This window comes from Chaetodon auriga, chromosome 20, assembly GCF_051107435.1.
Source record: "Chaetodon auriga isolate fChaAug3 chromosome 20, fChaAug3.hap1, whole genome shotgun sequence".
Lineage (NCBI taxonomy): Eukaryota > Metazoa > Chordata > Actinopteri > Chaetodontiformes > Chaetodontidae > Chaetodon > Chaetodon auriga.
Genome location: NC_135093.1, coordinates 6,768,391 through 6,786,628, shown reverse-complemented (window position 1 = coordinate 6,786,628; position 18,238 = coordinate 6,768,391). Strand labels below are relative to the sequence as shown.

The 18,238-nt window shown below is 43.6% G+C and overlaps 1 protein-coding gene across 1 annotated transcript in view; it reads right to left on the bottom strand.

Moving 5' to 3' along the window:
* Positions 1 to 18,238, bottom strand: part of adam12a (ADAM metallopeptidase domain 12a) — a 72,387-nt gene that overhangs the window by 12,729 nt on the left and 41,420 nt on the right. The window contains exons 6-12 of the mRNA XM_076760773.1: positions 17,375 to 17,561; positions 12,095 to 12,160; positions 11,427 to 11,498; positions 10,834 to 11,003; positions 10,053 to 10,137; positions 7,645 to 7,793; positions 689 to 866 (exon numbers count right to left, since the gene is read on the bottom strand). Coding sequence (XP_076616888.1) covers positions 689 to 866; positions 7,645 to 7,793; positions 10,053 to 10,137; positions 10,834 to 11,003; positions 11,427 to 11,498; positions 12,095 to 12,160; positions 17,375 to 17,561 — 907 coding nt within the window. The remainder of the gene's footprint in view (positions 1 to 688; positions 867 to 7,644; positions 7,794 to 10,052; positions 10,138 to 10,833; positions 11,004 to 11,426; positions 11,499 to 12,094; positions 12,161 to 17,374; positions 17,562 to 18,238) is intronic.

The window sequence follows — 18,238 nt, the reverse complement described above, 5'->3', positions numbered from 1 at the left end:
TTGTCTTGAAAGACAAGGCCACTTTCAGCCTGACCCTGACTGAAGTCTGAATGGCTCACAGAAAGACTCGCTGGGCATAAAGGTGTAAACAAATCGTGAAAAACAACAAGGCATTCTTTCCCATAGACTATTATATAATTCAAATCATCCTTCCAAATAATAATAGATGTCTCCCTCATATTTCATAACTCTCTTGTTGTCGGCCTCTGCTGATTGTCAGTTGCATCATGATTAATGGTTTTATCATCCTACAGTCGCAGCAGTTAGCAACGTGGGCCACCGTTATGTATGTGCATGCCAATGTTGAGTCATTTAAATAATTCACCAGTTGACGGGGTGAAGCTGTCAGCGATGTTTCCTCTCAGTGAACTGTAGCACGATCAGACAACCTTCCTCCCGAACACCTCTTCAGCACATAGAATGAATAAATTCACACTCATTTCTGGAGCCTCGAAGTCGAGGTGAAGTATTTGTTTTTACTTGTTGGGAAATGTTGGTTTGTGCCATGCTTCTGTCAGGAAACCCCCCTCAAGCACAGCTGCTTATTTCACGGCTCAAACGTGGGAAACATAATTAACGATGATTTATGGGTCGCAGTTTAGAAAGAGATTTCGCTTTCGACTGCTGAAGGATGGCAGGAGGTCTGGAGGTGAAAGCCCTTTGTTTACTGTGACCACTGCACGCTCACCTCGAGCTCTCCACAGTCACACTCCTCTCCCTCCTCCACGTAGCCGTTGCCACATTTCTGCCCGCCGTAGAGCACCTTGACCTCAGGCATGTTGAACAGACACATCCCGACGCCTTTCTCAAAGCTGGCCGTCAGGTCCTTCTTGCTGCAGCTGCTGAACACCGTGGGGAAGGGATACCTGTGAAAGAAATGATCTGTGAGCCACACAAACGGAGAGGGAGGAGGAAGATGACAGAGGGCCTGCAGAAGGGTCCTCTTCACTCTGAAGTAATCAGTGCTAATTGCTGCTAATCAGAAAATCAATTAACCACTAGAGCTCAACAACCTCTCCGAAGCTCCATCAGCATGCGAACGGCACAGGGCCCCAGTGACTTCTCCCTCCACGGAGAGAGGGAGATCTGATAAGACATGTTTTACGAGACAGGGGATCGTAAAAACTCGAACAAAAAAGCGTTTCCTTCGCAAGACTTGCAACACCCATAAATTTGGGAGAAACGGGGGACGGTGTGTTTTTAATATTGTTTTTGGAGCGCACAGAGAGGGTGGTCTGCTCTGTGGGGAAAGCACACAGCCCAGGGCTCTGTCTGCCAAAAGCTTTGTTACAGACCTCACATGGCTTTATTGAGCTTTTCTGTGATAATATAGTGCCTCAGACGACAGTGTGTGCGTGTGTGTGTGTGTGTGAAGGGTGCATGAATACGTGCAGATTGTATCTTGTTCTCTGCGTGACTCTTGATAAAAAAGCAACATATGAGGTTTTTATTACCTCCACCCACACCATAAAGTCCAGTTTAACAAGGCCAGACTGGGTGAATCTGGACATAATATTCACACTTCTGTCACACTTATAATCCAAACCTGTCTTTGCATGCACAGACGAGTGCAGGTATGAGACAATATGTGGGAGATCCAGGTCAACTTAGAAGTCCAACCGGTGCAATCCACAAAGACAAGACACGTTTGACCGTAACTCAAGAAAGTATACGGTAATTACAACAAAACAATTTCATGATGTGATGCATTTTGTTATCCAAAAGGTCAAAGGTCAACCTCACTGTGAAGACAGCATGTTTCTCACTGGAAATGAGTCACTGGAATCATACATGTCAATACAGTGATAACGCTTAGTACCTTGTTTTGCATCTTTACTGCATACACTAAACGAGTCTTGACAGACAAGGATGTAAACTGGAACTTTTCTGGCTGAAGGAGGCAAACAACTGCGAGGCAGTCTTTATATAAAATGTGTCAATTTCAGAGTCATAAGGGCCAAGTCATAAACAGCCCGAGCTGCTGTGGCATCAAGAGGTAACACAGTCGTATAGTCCGCGGCAGATCAATACATGCAGCTCACTGAGGTGTTTATAGGAGTGTACGAGTGTCGGTTTGTTTTCAGTTATAAAGCCTAACCTTGAACTCAGACCCGTTGGCTGCACTGATACAGAAGCCGTAAAACAACCACTTTCTCCCTGGAGTTCCTCCATTTCCGAGAAGGAGGCATTTCTATGTAGCTCAACGTCGACAACTCTCTCAAACTGCGCGTTTCTCTGATTGAGCTTCACATCTAATACGGCTCTAAATATGTCATGGCACTTGGTGAATGTTTTGACATGACCTCATTCTCAGCTTGCCTCTGATTTCCATCATGTGTGGAGGCGGCTTACATCAGCCCCTGCTGCTGACCCCCCCCGAAAAAAACACACTGCTCTCTAACATCAATACTATCCAGAGGTTGTGTTAGGTGAAACGGGGTACTTCGAAGCAGATCTCTAGACACTCTGGATTAAAGCAAAAGATCAGAGTGGATTATAATGACATGAAATGGCAACAGGAAAGAGCAATAAGGAAAGCTGTAATAACAGCCATTATTGCACCCTCTTTTTCCCCTCCTCCTCTCTGAGCACCTCAGGGGATCTCGCTATGATGAACAGCTGTCAAGGCTGCTGTTCAACAGGCAGGCCACTTCCTTAGCAACTGCTGTTGTTGATTTCCTCTTTGCCCCCAAAGCCTGAGCCAAAATTGCTTGCTCAAGTTGCACCCCCTCTTTCGCTGCATTCATTCAATTTCCATGAAGTCAGCCCTGCTCTTCAGTTCAGCCCATGCAATCCATGACAAACACTCACATCCCTGCTTTTTTTTTTTTTCCGTTTGCATCTCTGAGATACATGAGCGGCTCAGGATCCAGCTGTTCTTTATGAGCGGCAATACAGAAATAATTGCTCTACCCTGCAACGGTCTGGGGGTGGAAGGAGGAATAATGGCTGTAAAAAGGCAGAGGCACAGATGAATTACAGTGGATGGCATTTAGCAGCTGCAGTCCGCAGGGCTAGTGAAGCAGCGCCAGGGCCGGTCACAGTGGGCACATCTGGAGCTCGTGGTGAGCTAAAGACGCTCTCGACAACCACTCATCCCATGAGAGTCTGGGCCACCACCTCAAAAGAAAAGAGCCAGTCTGACTCTGTGACCTTCGGGATTGGTCCCATCCTCTGGACGAGCCATGTTCACCTCTGCTCTTTTTTTTCCCTCATACTGCTGCATTGTTTTCTGCCTGGTCAAGCTCCAGCTCCATTATGGGATCAATTCTTCTCTGTTCTGTGCTCTGTTGTTTGACAGTTGGTTCCTGAGCTGCAGAGGTATTTCAGTTGATGGTTGATGGAGTGCTCAAAGCAATCAGAGCGACTCAGCTGCAGCGATGGCCAGACGAGGCTTTAATGGATCCGTGGGAGGTCTGGTGATAAGGAATCATTCCCAGATCAATTACAGGCCCCGATGATTCGCCCGCACTCGGTGATCATACTGCAGAGCTGAAGGCTTTCAAACATCTCAAAGCCCTGCTGCTTCAACAAGGGGGTGGATTAATTGTGACAGGTAGCTCAAATATTTGTGGAGAGCTGCACATCAGTACAGACATTTAATATGGATTAAAAGGAATCTCTGACAATTCTCAACCAAAACTGCACAATTTCTCTGTGTCTGCAAAATGATCTCATTTCAACAAATTTATGGGGCTTTGCACTTCCCGAAATGCTTGATGACACAATACAATTATGTGGTTAAATAAAAGTGTTGAGGATGCACATCGCAAAAACTTTTACATACTGGAATCAGAAATGAAGCAAACGATCTCTGTGAGGTCAAAGGTTGCTTTACTAAATATAATTCATTAGGAGCAGCACAGTCTGCTTTCAGTAATAAAAGTGACATCTTTCATGAAGGTCGTTTCTACATGATTTTGCTGCAAACAATGATCATAAATCCAAACCTACTCCACCAGTAATTACAATGCCCTCAAGGCAAAGTATCACATTAAAATGCACTGAGCCCTTTAACCCAAATTTAGCTGGGCAGGGCTCTCTCCTCCCAGCCTGTCTGTCCTTGTGGTTCAGATCACAGAGAACGCCGGGAAACCCATCCAGCACATCCTGCGTAGCCAGTTTATGTCACATCTTTTCAGCCATAAAAGTCTGATGAAGCTACGAATCAGATCTGCCGGCCCTCTCCAGTGACGCATCTGCCAAAACATTTTCCACCATCTTTGAGAACATTTTTAGAGAAAAAAAAAAACACAAAATGTGCAAACACTGATTCTGACCCTATCTCCATTCGGTTATCACAGTTTTAGTACATTTTGATCTGCTGCCATGAACGTGAATTAAAGCTAATTCAAACCTGACTGTGACAGCTGTGACGATGACAAATATTTCATATGTGCGTAAGTAATTCAAAACCACAGTTGCTTCACTGCACATTTAATATTCATTTAAAGGCTTCCTTTGTACATGTAGAGCCTGAGCTCTGAGTGATGACATTAGGTGATATGATCTGCTGCGGCCTTTGGTGCCTGGCAGTCTGGCCTACGTTGTAGATACTGAAGAGCATTTTCGCATTGATTTCCCTATGGACCCAATTAAACAAGGCATGCTAGAAAGTTCCTGCTCTTCAGGGGGGCACGGGTCACATTTCCATGGCATGCCTTGGACTGTGACTCACTTTCTGTGATTCCTGATTATTTTATGACAAGGGAAATATATCAATCTCTGTCTGATGGTGATCTCTGCTGCAGTTATCATCTTACTTAGGGCCTGACCCATGAATGAATGAACCCTGTCTTTATAATGCATCCTGGAATCTGTCCATCAACATCTCAGCTTGTCTGACTGACTTCGATGGCAGGTGACTGTATATCATATATCACGGAGGTTATAGCAAAAGTATGACTGATTAGAAAGAAAATAATTAAACCATGCTGTTTAAATGCTGCCACATTTTCATTACTGATGGCTTACACACTGGTGTTTTAGTGCCAATCTCAAAGCTGTTTATCTAAAAATTGGGTAGTACTAATTTTTCCAAAATGGTGAAATTGAAATTGTGGTTCTGTCAGAATGCAATTTGTAACATGACAGGAAGAAAATTCATCTGTGTTTTTTAAACTTCGTCTCTGCTCGGCTGTATGTTCTTGTTCATTTTCCTTAAATATCTCAAAACAAGTGCCTGTTTCTTAGCACAATTTGTTGAGGAGTAAGCAAGCAGACCAGCCAACAAAACAGCAATAGCATCTTAAAGCAGACCATCGAAACTCGTGACGGCACAATCGAGCTGAAGAGAAGTGGACCCAGGACAGAGCCCTGTGGAGATTTAGGTCTCTGAGAGAGGTGATCTCTCATGTATATGTTTGTGTACATATGCATGTTCCTCTGTCCATGAAGTAGCCAGCAGCAGCTCAGTTGTTCAGCGTGTGTGTTCCTGCGTGTGTGTCTGAAGGAGTTAGAATCTCAAAGGATGAGAGACACCAGCCTGTTCTCATTTAGAGCTAATGGGGGATGGAGAGATGGATGGAGAGGGGGACGCGACAATTGGCCGTGACCAATGTGAGCAGGAAACAAGCAGTGCTCTGTGCAGATGTGCAGCTGGCACTGGGACAGCTAGTAGTTTTACTGCCCCCCACCACATACCCTGAAACCCACCAACCCAGCATAATAATGACGAACTGGATCTCATCAACCCCTCCGCTCAACTCCTGAGGCCGGGAGAGCTTGATGGTTATCTGTCTGCACACATCAGCAACAGTGAAGACAATCCTGTGCTCCATTTGATCAACATGAGAGATCAATCAAAACAGCAAAAACAAAAACAGAAGGTACTGCTCACCGACTGAGTGCAGGCGAGTTTCTTTCAATTAGTACTTTCAGTTATTGAATGCAGGGGCTGGTAATCAGGGGAGCTTTTGTACCAACTCATCTAAGTCCTGGCCTTGTGAAGAGGCACTATAATCACATTGTGCTTTGAAAAGAGCTGGTCGTCTGCCCAGAAAAACATGGAAGTCAATGCTATAAACAATAACTGTAACAGCCGGGTGATGAACAACATTCAGGTGATTGCAGCAGAGCCCGTGTGTGTGGCCACATGGCATTTTACAGCATGGAAATGCGAGGGGCTTGAGCTGGACCCACGGGAGATGAAGTACCGCCTCAGGCAGAGTATATGGTGCTGACCTGGAATTAACTGAGGAAGTAGAATGAGGGAAGACAGAGTTCCTAAACATCCTTATTTAAATGTACTGCTTCCTTAATCCTGGATTAAATAGCAGAGCAGCAATATGGAGCAATAAGGAAGTGTAGAGGGGATTATTTTGAAAGGAAGGACTAGATCATTTCTTTCTTTTGTCAGCTGGAATAAATAAATATTCATGTATTATTTTATTTCTCCCCAGCCTATGTTTGGCACAAACTGCATTTCTTCACATTCAAAGAGGTTCGTCACTGCTACACACGACAGATTCAGATATTTTAAGGCAGAGGTGATAAGTGTTCGGTACATTAAAACTGTATAATAGACAGTTTTCAAAGGTATTTAACTATTCATTCGAAGCTGCAGAGAGATTTTCCAACATTAAACTTGCATGCGTGTCAAAGAATAGAATCACTCTAACTGGCTGTGAAAAAGGAAGAAAAGTGGAGAGGCAAAGAGACGGAGAAGACGGAAAGCATTTCTTGGACCTTTTTATGTTTTCATCTTGTTGCCAATTTTAGGACAAAGTCCTTGACCAGGGATACCCTCAATCAGAGTTAAATATAAATCTACATCTTACTGCTGTGTTGATTTATGAGTCTATAATCAAGAATAGTGTTACCCTGTTTTTCATGGGTCTGGTCCAAACCAAATACAAAGGGATGTTTCCAGCATAAACACCAATCTGAGGCTCCCACAGACCACTAGACCTTGGGCTGGAACTGATACCCGATGTTTCCACCCAAAACATCCCTATCCCTTGGCTCAGCCTGCTACAAGATGTTAGACATTACGATCCATAGTGAGCAAATATTCAATAAATTACACCTCTGTCTCAATCTGTTGTTAGATGCAGCACAATTTGTAGACTTATTTTTTGTTTGCACAATACATCAAATGCAGAATGTCTCTCACAGACGCTGGCTGCAGGAGCATAGTTTGTGTTCCACGTGTGCAATAGACGCTTTCTGTACTCTTTCACTTAGTTGGAGATGAGCTCCGTTGTGTCAGGAGATGTAAAACTGCACTGCTTCGGCCATGCACTGCCACTGAACCATTGGCTTCCCGTTCAGAATGACTCATATTGCCTGAGGGCATTAACACAGCTGTTGAATCTGCCATAAACCCAACGGCCCAACAGTTCAACAGCGTTATTTGCTCACCGCTCGACAGACAATAAATTACAAATGGCGAGCATGTTGAATAATGTTTATATATGATCACAATCTGGGCTTTTTTAAGCTACACTCGCTGTGTTTAATAAGGGACTAAATGCAAACTTAATGATGGTTTGACATCACAATGATGCGAGTTAAGATGTCATTTGTAAAGCTTCAGAGGAGTGAGTGAATGCTAGTGTATGTCCGAAGGCCGAAAAAAAAACCAACTCAGCTATCTTGAAGATCTATTGACTCTTAATTGTTTAGCTCAACACTGTGACTCACCCTGTGGAGGGAGTCATGATGCAGCCTCCACGGTCCACTGTCACCCTGCAGCCACACCCCCTTTCAGGGGTGTCATGGTTCATCCCAAAGTTGTGTCCCAGCTCGTGGGCCAGAGTGACCGCAGCCCCCAGTGGGTTGTCGGAGTGGTCCTGCAAAAACCAAAAATCAACCATCAATCATGTGGAAACTGAATGTGCTGATTCATCGTGCCAATATTTAATGTAAAACTCTTTACTTCTGTCCCTTCAGTCTTCAGTCTGATTCATCTAGGATATTTCTAGGCTAGACATGATGCTTGAAGCAATGTCCCATAATAGAATTTGTTCAGTTTACAGTTCTGTTGCAGCAAACAATAGCTAATTAAAAACAGATGTCTCTGATTAAATACTCTGAGGAAAATAACAAATAATAAAAAATGTAATACTAGCCAAATTGTTTTTCCCCACAGGACCCACTGGAGAAACATTACTCAAAACAAGTGAGTGTAATTGCATATTGCCAAGCTTAAACAAACAATGTTGTTGGATCTCTGCTTATCAGAGCGTTTCCTCTGCTCAACGTTGTGGCACTGAAGTGAGAAATGAAACAGCAGACTGCAGGCTGTCACCTTCAGCTTGCTCTGCAAACTCTGACAGAGCCAGATGCGCTGCTTCATCCGCACAAATAAAGACACGATCCTCCTCTGAGCAAAACTAGCAAATACGGTGAAAGACGGAGAAACACTTTGAAAAGGACAGCTTGAAAATCGGGAAAAGATAACACAAATGCATGATGATGCACTGTGAAGACGAAGCCACAGTGACACAGAGTGAAAGTTGCTGCTGGCTGAGGCGCTGATGTTTCCTGCAAGGTGTGTAAAACATGCGCACATGAAGAGGCTGGATAAATAATATAGCTGCTGCAGCTATCAGCTCTTCGTGGCTGCAGAGCTGTGCATCACAGCACCTTGCCTCTAGAGTCTTCCATCCCTGTGCATTATTCAGTAGTGCTGTGCAAGTCGAGCTCAGACTGATGAACTGCTCTGCTGGGGGTTTTTGAAAGTAACGGCCATCGGCTGTCAGTACTTGCTGCCATCCAACTGTGCAGCCTGGATTCATGCAAAAAACCTCCCGCCTGATTCTGCTTCCAGGAAAAAAAAACAACCTGATGAAGCTGAAGTGCTCAAGAGGGCACTGAATGCCGCTGTCTGTGCTGTGTTTCGCCACACCGATGAAATTATTGTAACATTCAGCACTGGTAAATAGAGATTCCAGATGGGTTAAGAATGAATGCTCAAGATTTAACGGCCTAGAAAAATAACAATGAGACCCATGGGGGAAGTTGGCTAATGAGTTCAAAGGTACTCTGTAAACGAAGGGAGACAACTGAGACAACAGGGTCGTGATTTGCCCAGTAGAAGAGTCTGCGGTTGGAAACTAATCATTTATGTCTCTGACCTGATGTATGTGTGTTTGTAGAGCTCTATCATAATGTCCAAGTCCCCACTTTACCATCTGGGAGGACAAGAGTGAAGAACCATCTGGGGACTAGCTGTAAACCCTGCGACTAGCCGGCCAGGCCACAAGACAAACAGCCACTCCGAGACATAGACTATAAAATAATAGCATGACTTGCGCTAATACAACATGACTTGTGCACACAGTATAGGGTTGCAGTTCTGTAATGGGGGATCATTTACGACATGCCTCTATGTTTTCATCCAGACTGCTATACGCGGTGTGCTTAAATTCACTCATTTGCTGCACCTCATTAAGAAGCAACGGTTTTCAATACGCACTGATTTATCAGTGGAGGGTGCTCTGCTATACCCTTGGCTTTCCTGGAAAAAGACTCAATGATGTGTGTGCCCTGAAGTTAATGCGAGTTAATATCAACTCTGGAATCCTGAGCTCAACCCTTACACAAGACACTCAGGGGAGAAATATGAGGGTATTATGTCAGACGGGAGGGAGGCAGAGAACAAGGCAAAGAGTGGAGGGCAGAGAGAGCAGGAAGAAAAGGATCAAATAAGTCTGGTCTCCTTTCTGGAAGCCAACATATCGAATATAGCTTGTACTCCTTTGCTTTCGGATGGATGGACACATGAAGCTGCAGCGAAAGTTCAGTGCTGCTGTTCTGCACGCCCCTCCATCTCCCTGTCACCATCCAGCCTTCGCAGATTCTTCAGCTTCATCATTTCATGTGTCAGCAAAGTCATCAACCACCACCACCACCACCAGTGTCTGGACTCCGTGGGGGGTTTATCTTGCTGCTGCTCGGGGCAGACACCCCTCAATTAAAAAATCTCCCTGTAGAGTCTAAGCGCCGAAGACCTTCTGATAAGACTTAATTATCACACATCATCCGTTACGATAAACAATTATCTTTACTTGTCACTTGTCTGTCCTGATTGAAATAAGTTCACGTACCATGACGATTCCTCCCGACTGCTCTGCCGTACACATACTCATGATGGGTGCCATACCAATGGTGGTGCCCTGGAAATAGACCCCACTAAAGGAGAGAAAATAGAGGTCAGTACATCATCAAGATCTTCTTTCTGTTTGTCATTTTAGGACCAAATACTGATTATTTTGTCAGCAATGAAATGATGATTATTTTGTTAGTATTGTGTTTTTAGCATCCAGCGTTCAACAGCAAATGAACAATGTGAGAGCATCTTTTTGTTAGACTCTAATAGCCTCTGTAAATGAATACGGTTAGCCTTTATGCTATAAGTAAATAAGTACATTTTTGTATCTACATCTGTATTGGATAATAAATCTTGCACATTTTGTCATTTTTTTAAAGAAACAGGTGTGTTTTGTTAACATTTTGTCAGCAGTCAGCATTTTGTTAGCATGTCTGGGGACTTTCACAGCATGCACACAGTTAACACTGATTCAGAAAAGTTTTGCAAATGTTTGATGAGGTAGCAAATTAAATTTGTGTTGGTGAAACACAATCATGTACGTTGGTTATCAAAAAATCCACACTGCAGGGTACCTTTGGGCTAAAGGAAATAGCAGTCATGCTACAAAACATCATATTTGATTTTGCTTGGAATGGATAAAACCACGCTATAACTACCATGTAATTTTCCATAATTTTGTGCTCTCAATCTTTTTGGAATAAAATCATACCTTTCAAACAGTGACAGGACTTTTGGAACACTAGTATTACATGTGTTTGCTACAATAACAGATCCACCTGACTAGCTGGGCATTGTCATGAGGCTTCTGAGGCAGCAGCTTGACCTTCCTCCAGTCTAGGAACTCATGCAAGGTGGTGAAGGGGTCCTGGGTGATGGGACACTTGTCCACATCACTCCACACCTCCAGGCCCACCAGAGCCACACGGATATTCAAAGCCCTGTAGAACTGAAGGTTGAGGGGAGGAAGGGGAGGTAGAGAGAGAGAGAGAGAGATGTGGGTTCAGGTTAAGGTCTCTCCTAACATTTCTGTTACCCTCTTCACTGTATACCACCTCTTAAAAACACAACTGCTTCACAGCTGTCGCTTGAAAATGACAAGGGGTCCGAACAAATCCTTAAACATTAATCAATGTACGACTTCCCATACGATTAAATCATCTTTTGCTTCTTTTTTATTAAACCGCCACCCACGACACGTTTTATTACGGCGGCCTCCTCACAACATTTCTCAGTCGAGTTATGGAATTGATCATCCATTCATAATCCAATCAGCCTCTGCTTGCAGGTCGGTTAATTCTCAAAAGGCTTGAAGTGACCTCCAATAAATCACATTCCTGCACAACATTCCCTCTGTTGATTTGATTGTTACCTTGTCCACGTAATTGGCGATCTCAGCCAGCCGCTGCTTGACCTTCTCCATGTCCTTGCCTTGCTTCTGAAACTGAACAACAGCAGTGGAGAGAATAAAGCAAGGACACAAAGAGGTGATCCACCCTCTTGAATGTTTAGTATCATCAAAGACATTATTTAGGACATAATAAGACTGTGTCAGCTCTGGAAATATCTCCACAGGGTGTCCAGGAGCTGTGCTACAATCGCTGTCATGTTAATTCTGCTGGCGCTTCAGCTGCAGTTGCTATCATCAAAGAGCTCCTCAGTGGAGTTCAGGCTTAAGAGATAACCTCAACCACTTTGTCTTACAGTATAGCCAGCATATATTCCATTTCTGTGGCTCTAAAGCGTGTGACATTGACCTGTATGTCAGCAAGGAACAATTACTTCTCTCTGCTCTCTTTAAGATCTTAAGTCTGAGATTTGAGATAATTCAGAGAACACATGATGCCCAATTTGTGAGTCAAGTGGTCCAACCCTGGAGCTGGGTAGTGAAACAGATGAGTATGTGGACACATCAGAGGGGACAACAAAGGGAGCGGTGGAGCCATTTTATCTATGTCTCGAGGGGTAACTCAGTATATCAATCCTGTGGGATTCAGCAGCGGAGGATGAAGAGGTCGAGACTGTGTGCCCTCTGCTTACCTCTCTATTGTCAGCCACAATGATCAGCTCCACATACTTGGTTGTAGTCTGGGCATGGCGTTTATGCTGCAAGAGGTGAGTGAAAGGGAGTGTACAGGGAGTAGGAAAAGGGATATGGGGGAAAGAGATAAGGGGGGAAAAAAGGGGAGGAAATGGGAGAGGGAACAGAGGATGGACACATAATGGATGCAGCGATAAAGGAAGGCATGAAGAGGGACGAGGAGGAGAGAGAGAAGAAGAAGAACTTTAGGAGGACACACTTAACCGCAGCTTTCTGGAAAGGGCAGCCTAAATTTAGCAGGTGGCCACTCAACATGGCTTTTCACCTGAACTACACTCTACACAAAAGGTGGCAGAGACGAAAGCAAGCACAAAGCAATCAGCTACACTTTGGACCTCCAAAGGAACCAGCTTATTAACTAATAAATCACTGTTTTTGGACAATGCTGCCTGCCCTGCTGGTAGTACACAGTATAATACACTTGCACCCCCTTGCTTTTCTTTGCAAAATTAAAAGAGCATGTGAAATGATAAGTATTCTCATTGACGCTACCAGCACACTTACACAGTGGAGTATGGGCCACTGAGCTTAGGTCCAAATTGAGGCAACCTTTTTTGCGTACATTTATTTTTTTTGTTGTGGTCAAACATCGTCACAGCCCGACCTCTTTTTAACAGGTAGAAAAATGCACGGCCATTTAAACAGCTTACTTAGGAAGTGCTTTGTGCTACATGCTAACATGTTGACAATGGCAAGGCAATCGTAGGCAAATTAAGATTTTGACCGCTGCCATAAGCTATAGCATGGCTAAAAATAAAATGGCTTAAAAAGTGAATAAATAACAACAATATTCAATATTGGAAAGAAAATCTTAAAATATATATAAAAAAACAAGTGAAAGAGAGAGTATGGAGATCTCTTCCAAACCGACAGAACTACAGCCCCTGGCCATGCAGGAGATGCTGCTCTCGTGCTGTGCATAACGAGCTAGGGTCTGTCTCACCTGCACACACACACACACACACACACACACACACACACACACACACACACGCACACGAGCTCAGTCTTTCCACTCACACACACGCGGATACTATACTATCCTGCTGGCTAAGTGTTCTGCCTTCACATTGTGGCCCGCTTTCAACCTGAGCCTCTTTATCCTTGCTGGCCTGGCAGCCTGGATCCTCTCCGCTCTTATCTGCCTCCTCCATAGATAAGCCAGGATGGGCAAGTGTGCTCTAAATGCACCCTATGGTGATAACCAAGTCTCTAGGAAGCCACTGGGGAGGAGATACACACACATGAACACTATGTTCAATCAACTCAGGGAAGAGCTTCGCCGTTCTGGAGTAGAATTTAATGTGTTAGTGCTGTAGGTGTGAATTTACACATATTTCACACCACTTTCTTTTCATTGTCTCTGTAAAAATCACCTGGAAAATGAAAAATACTGGTTTCTCCAATGCAGTGGATATAAATAAAAGACATCTTCAATCAATATATTCAGCTTGAAAGCTTCAACTTGACATAAATGGCAAACAAGAACAAAAAAAAAATCACCCTCCTCTACCCACTGCTGCTTCAATATCAGAGTATTAAGGTAAAGAAAGGCTGCAGCGCTCTTTCACAATTTATATGGAGAAGAAAAATTAAGAACAAAGGCCAGCTTACCAGCCTCAGAGCTTTCAACCGCACCTCACAGTCTTCATTAAGCAAATGGAGTCGGCTCAGGTGTGGATCAAGATGAAAAGTGAATAATGGAGCTTTGTGATTAGATTCTCCTCACCGTCCACGACACTGTTTCCAAAGATCAAAAATGAACCTCCGTGCTCAAACTCTACAATTCAGTTTAGGCTGGCATCCGACTGCTCTTTCCATATGTATTAGCGCACTGCACATGTCATGTTTTGCCTCAGCGTTCTGTTCCAACCATGGATGATAGGACACTCAAATACCACTGCATGCTGTGCTCAGGTTTGACATCTCGGACAGCCAAATGTCCGTCTTGTGAAATAAGAGAGATCTGGAGGAACTTGTGTTGTTGACGTGCTGCTCCTGTCAGCTAGCCATCATATCTCTCTAGCCTTCCCTACCACATCTGACTCTCATCATCCAGGGGCACTCTGCCAGCAAGCCTCTTTATCTTTAGACCCTCAAGCAGGGCACATCGCAGCTTATCAAAGTGGCAGCAGCACACCTCGGCGCCTGAGCGTAATATGCTGAGGTGAGCTCACTTGCATGCAACCAAGCACAACAAATCAGACTTCATATTCCCACGTCTTGGTGTATTGTCTCTCGCCATTATCATGACCTCCCGCTCCTCTGATTGCAAGTGACAATTTTTGAAAATATCCGTCACCATCTTCACTTTTTCAATCACCCGTGGGATTACCATGTTTAACCACCTCCCTTGCAAACCCCATCTGTCTTCATTTAGTACAGATGTTTTCCCTTGCAGCTCTGACATCTCTTGCTGTGTTAGGCGGGGTAGGGATATAGTATTTTAAACAAATGAAATGGGACATTTTGATCAGATAAAAAAAATTGAGGTACATGGAGAAAATCTCTTATGTACCTCTAAACCACATTTTTCACATTGGTATAAATGATCAGCACGGACCTTTCTCGCCTTCTTTTGCTATCTTATTCTCTGTTTCTGTCAGTCTCCTGTATAGTCCTGTTTGTCAGGATTTCTTCACTTGTACTGAATCTCTGTTGCCCTCTTAACACTAAAGACAATGCTTGCCGTTGAAGCCAGCTCTATAATCACCAACAGGCAACAAACAGTATGGTAAAACAACAGAAAACCCCTATTACGGCATGGATAAATAAAAACTAACAATGAGAAAGTCCAGGATGTTTTAGCCAGCACAGCCATATGTTTGGCCTGCTTCCTGAAACACGCTCAATCTCAATATACCCTGAATGAAATGATTAAAGTAAGAAACAGTTTTAAGAAAGTGGAAAGTCCCTCACATTTAAGAAGCATCAGATTATCATACATGTGCTTAACGGAGGTGGGGAACTCGAGTCGCAAATGTGAAGACTTGAGACTTGCTTGAACGACACTGATAAGACTCCATTTGACTTTGACTTGAGAATTATAACTTGAGACTTGACTTAAAATAGATGACTCACTTCTTTTTTTTGTTAAATATTTAGCATTTTTCTAGATATTAACAAGTGAAGATGCACATGATGAGTGTAATGCACCAAACCTGGCAACATACTAGGATGTGGCAGACCAGCAGAGGGCAACCAATGAGGCTACACATTAGCTAGAAGTCAGACTTCTAGTTAATGTTATCGCTAGAAGTCTAGTTATTCTAATTCTAGTTATGTTAGACTTGGATTCAAATCTATCATGCATTATTGAGAAGACATATTGTTAATGTAAAAGACAATCTGAGGGATGATTCAGGTCCATACAACCAGTTAAGCTATGCAGGCATGTTACAAGCTAACAGAGTTGCATGCTCATGACTAAATGGCTGTTACTGATAGCCACAAAATGTCAAATATCAGTAAGATTGGTAAGGTGTGAGCAGGCTGCAACAGTTTTTGGTAACGTTGAAATAAAACTCAACTTTTCGTGAGCGCTGTCTCTTAACACTTGACTTGACGTGACTTGTTCGACCCGGGTAATGACGACTCGTCTTGCTTAACTTATAGCAGGGACTCGACTTGACTCTTAACTTGGGACTTGCTTGAGACTTGAGGGTTAAGACTTGCTTGTGACCCACACTGGTGCTTCCCCTCCTTTGGAGTCCTTGACCATCTGTTTCATCTCTTGCACCAGTTATCTCTATGTCTCTTTGTATTGGAACCGATAAATCATCCACTCCTGCCATCCCTCACAAGTCAGATAGAGATCACGGGAGTCTGTGTTTGCCACGTATCAGTGCTCATCATCTTTAAAGCCATATTCTCTCCGAGGATAGAGACTCCCTGGGACCATGGCCCTTATGATTTATCCCTCTGCTCAGTGGGGTAGTCAGGGGCTGAGTGTAGGGTGTGGGATAGGCTTGGGCTTTCTTAAAGGCAATCTGTTTGTGGATGGGCGGGTGCTGCTGAAGGCATGATGTACAAGCTTGCAGTCTGATCTCGCTCTCAGAGCAAATGTTGCCACTTAGCAGCCAATGTGCTTTTCACAGACATTTATTAACCCCCGCTCTCCATACACCCCAGATCACTAATGGACACCGTTATATCAGACGGAAGAAATTACTTAATAAATCCACAAGTAGCACCTTCTAAAACACATAGCTGGCCTCTCACCAATATCTACATTGCAAATGATCTTTTCAAAGAGGGTCAAGATGAGCAATCTTTTATATTCCATGCAGTTGAATTTTTCACTTAAGGTGGTTGATACAAAACATTCTGTCTTAACATCCCTTTCAGAACACAGAGTGATTTAAACACCAACTTGAGTGGCAAACAAACAGAAGCAGAGGAAAAGGGCTCGATGAATTTCAAATGCAGGGAGTCTCGGGGAGGTTATGGTGCAAGTGAGTCTAAAAATTGGTCATTGGAAAGAAAAAAACGTTCCTCAGAGCTCCAAGGTTGGGCAAGGAGAGAAGGCACGTTAAAGGCATATTAATGGTTAAAATGGTCTTCCATTCCTGAGTGGTGACAGCGCTGTCCACTGCAGCACCACGCCGTCCCATACCTTATCACAACATCAAAATCCTGACAAGATGACCACCATGCTAGCAGCTCTATGAAGCTGTGTACTTAGACAGAGTGGTCCTAAATGCTCTTCTCAGCATACTAACATGCTTGCAATGACAATGCTAACATCAATCATCAACATAAAACCCCATCAATAGATATTGCCATGACGCCTGCTTATAGAAATGGTGGATTGCCTTTAATGGACCAGGTTTAATCAATTTGACCTGTTGTTGACCTAGTGAGGGCAAAACTGGCCGAACTACACATAGTAAAGGCTTTTAAAACACATTTTTTCTTTGTTCTACTGAAGAACGCCTGAAGAACACTCTGTCTGAGTGTCACTCTGGTGGTCTAGAGGTTAAGGTGTCGAATATGAGCTGCAACTTTCCCAGTTGAAGTCCAATGTGGGACGTTTGTTGCAGCTCATTCCCCATCTCTCCCAACCCTCCTTTCCTGTCATGTCTCTACTCTCCACCTTGTCACGAAAGCACAAAAAAAGAAAGTAAGAACCCTTTAAGATCAATACTTTCTTTCAAATCACACCATCAGCATGGACAGTTTACCTGCAGCTAGAGATAAAACAGTTTAATAATCCTTACCCTTGTGCTGAAAGTCCTGAACGGACCACTATCTGCATACTCAATGGGATGGGATATGTTGAAATCATGGCCACAGGTGCCAGGAGTGACACTGAGGTGTTCAGCTGTGTAGATCCAGTGAGTCCCATCAGAGTGATCAGCAGAAGGCTCCAGTACATAGGATTTGCCTTCAAGAGATATGAAACCCCTGCAGAGAGAGGAACAAAGTGCATGGAAAGATGTGCAGAATTCAAATACTGGAACTGCACAGAAACATATCAGACATGCAGCCAACAAAGAAAATTCAATCTTGATTTGACAGAAATAAAAATGATCCTGACTCGTGTCTGGCATCCTAACCAGAAAAGACATCATCAGTGATGAGTGCATTCATCAGTCACTATCCTGCAGAGGCTGCCACCTGAATTAGCACTTGATGATCAAGTGGTAAGCAATCTGCATTAGGAGTGGTAGTTATCTCTTATTTTTTTTGTTGATGAGACCTTTGTTCTCTTTAACTTTTCTCATGTTTCAACAGTGGTCTCTGTGATTTAAAGTGACATTCTCATACTGTGAGTTTGGATAAACTGTGAGATTCTCACAAACCTTGCACAATATTCACAACCACATGAACTCATAATAACCCCCCACCCCCACCCCAAAAGCCTAAGCCCTGCCAACCCAAACCAAGATCAATTTGTCTCGACGAGCCAAGAAATGTGTAGCTCTCTGTCAGAAAAGTTCTGTGCATCTGTCGTTGTGCAGACAGGTTGCAGAAAAACTGAAATAAATAAATAAATATTAGGTCAACAGCAAGGGCTTCACAATCAGGCGAATCAGTCGGCACAGGGTGTAGACGTTTGGCTGGTTTGTGAAAACATTCCT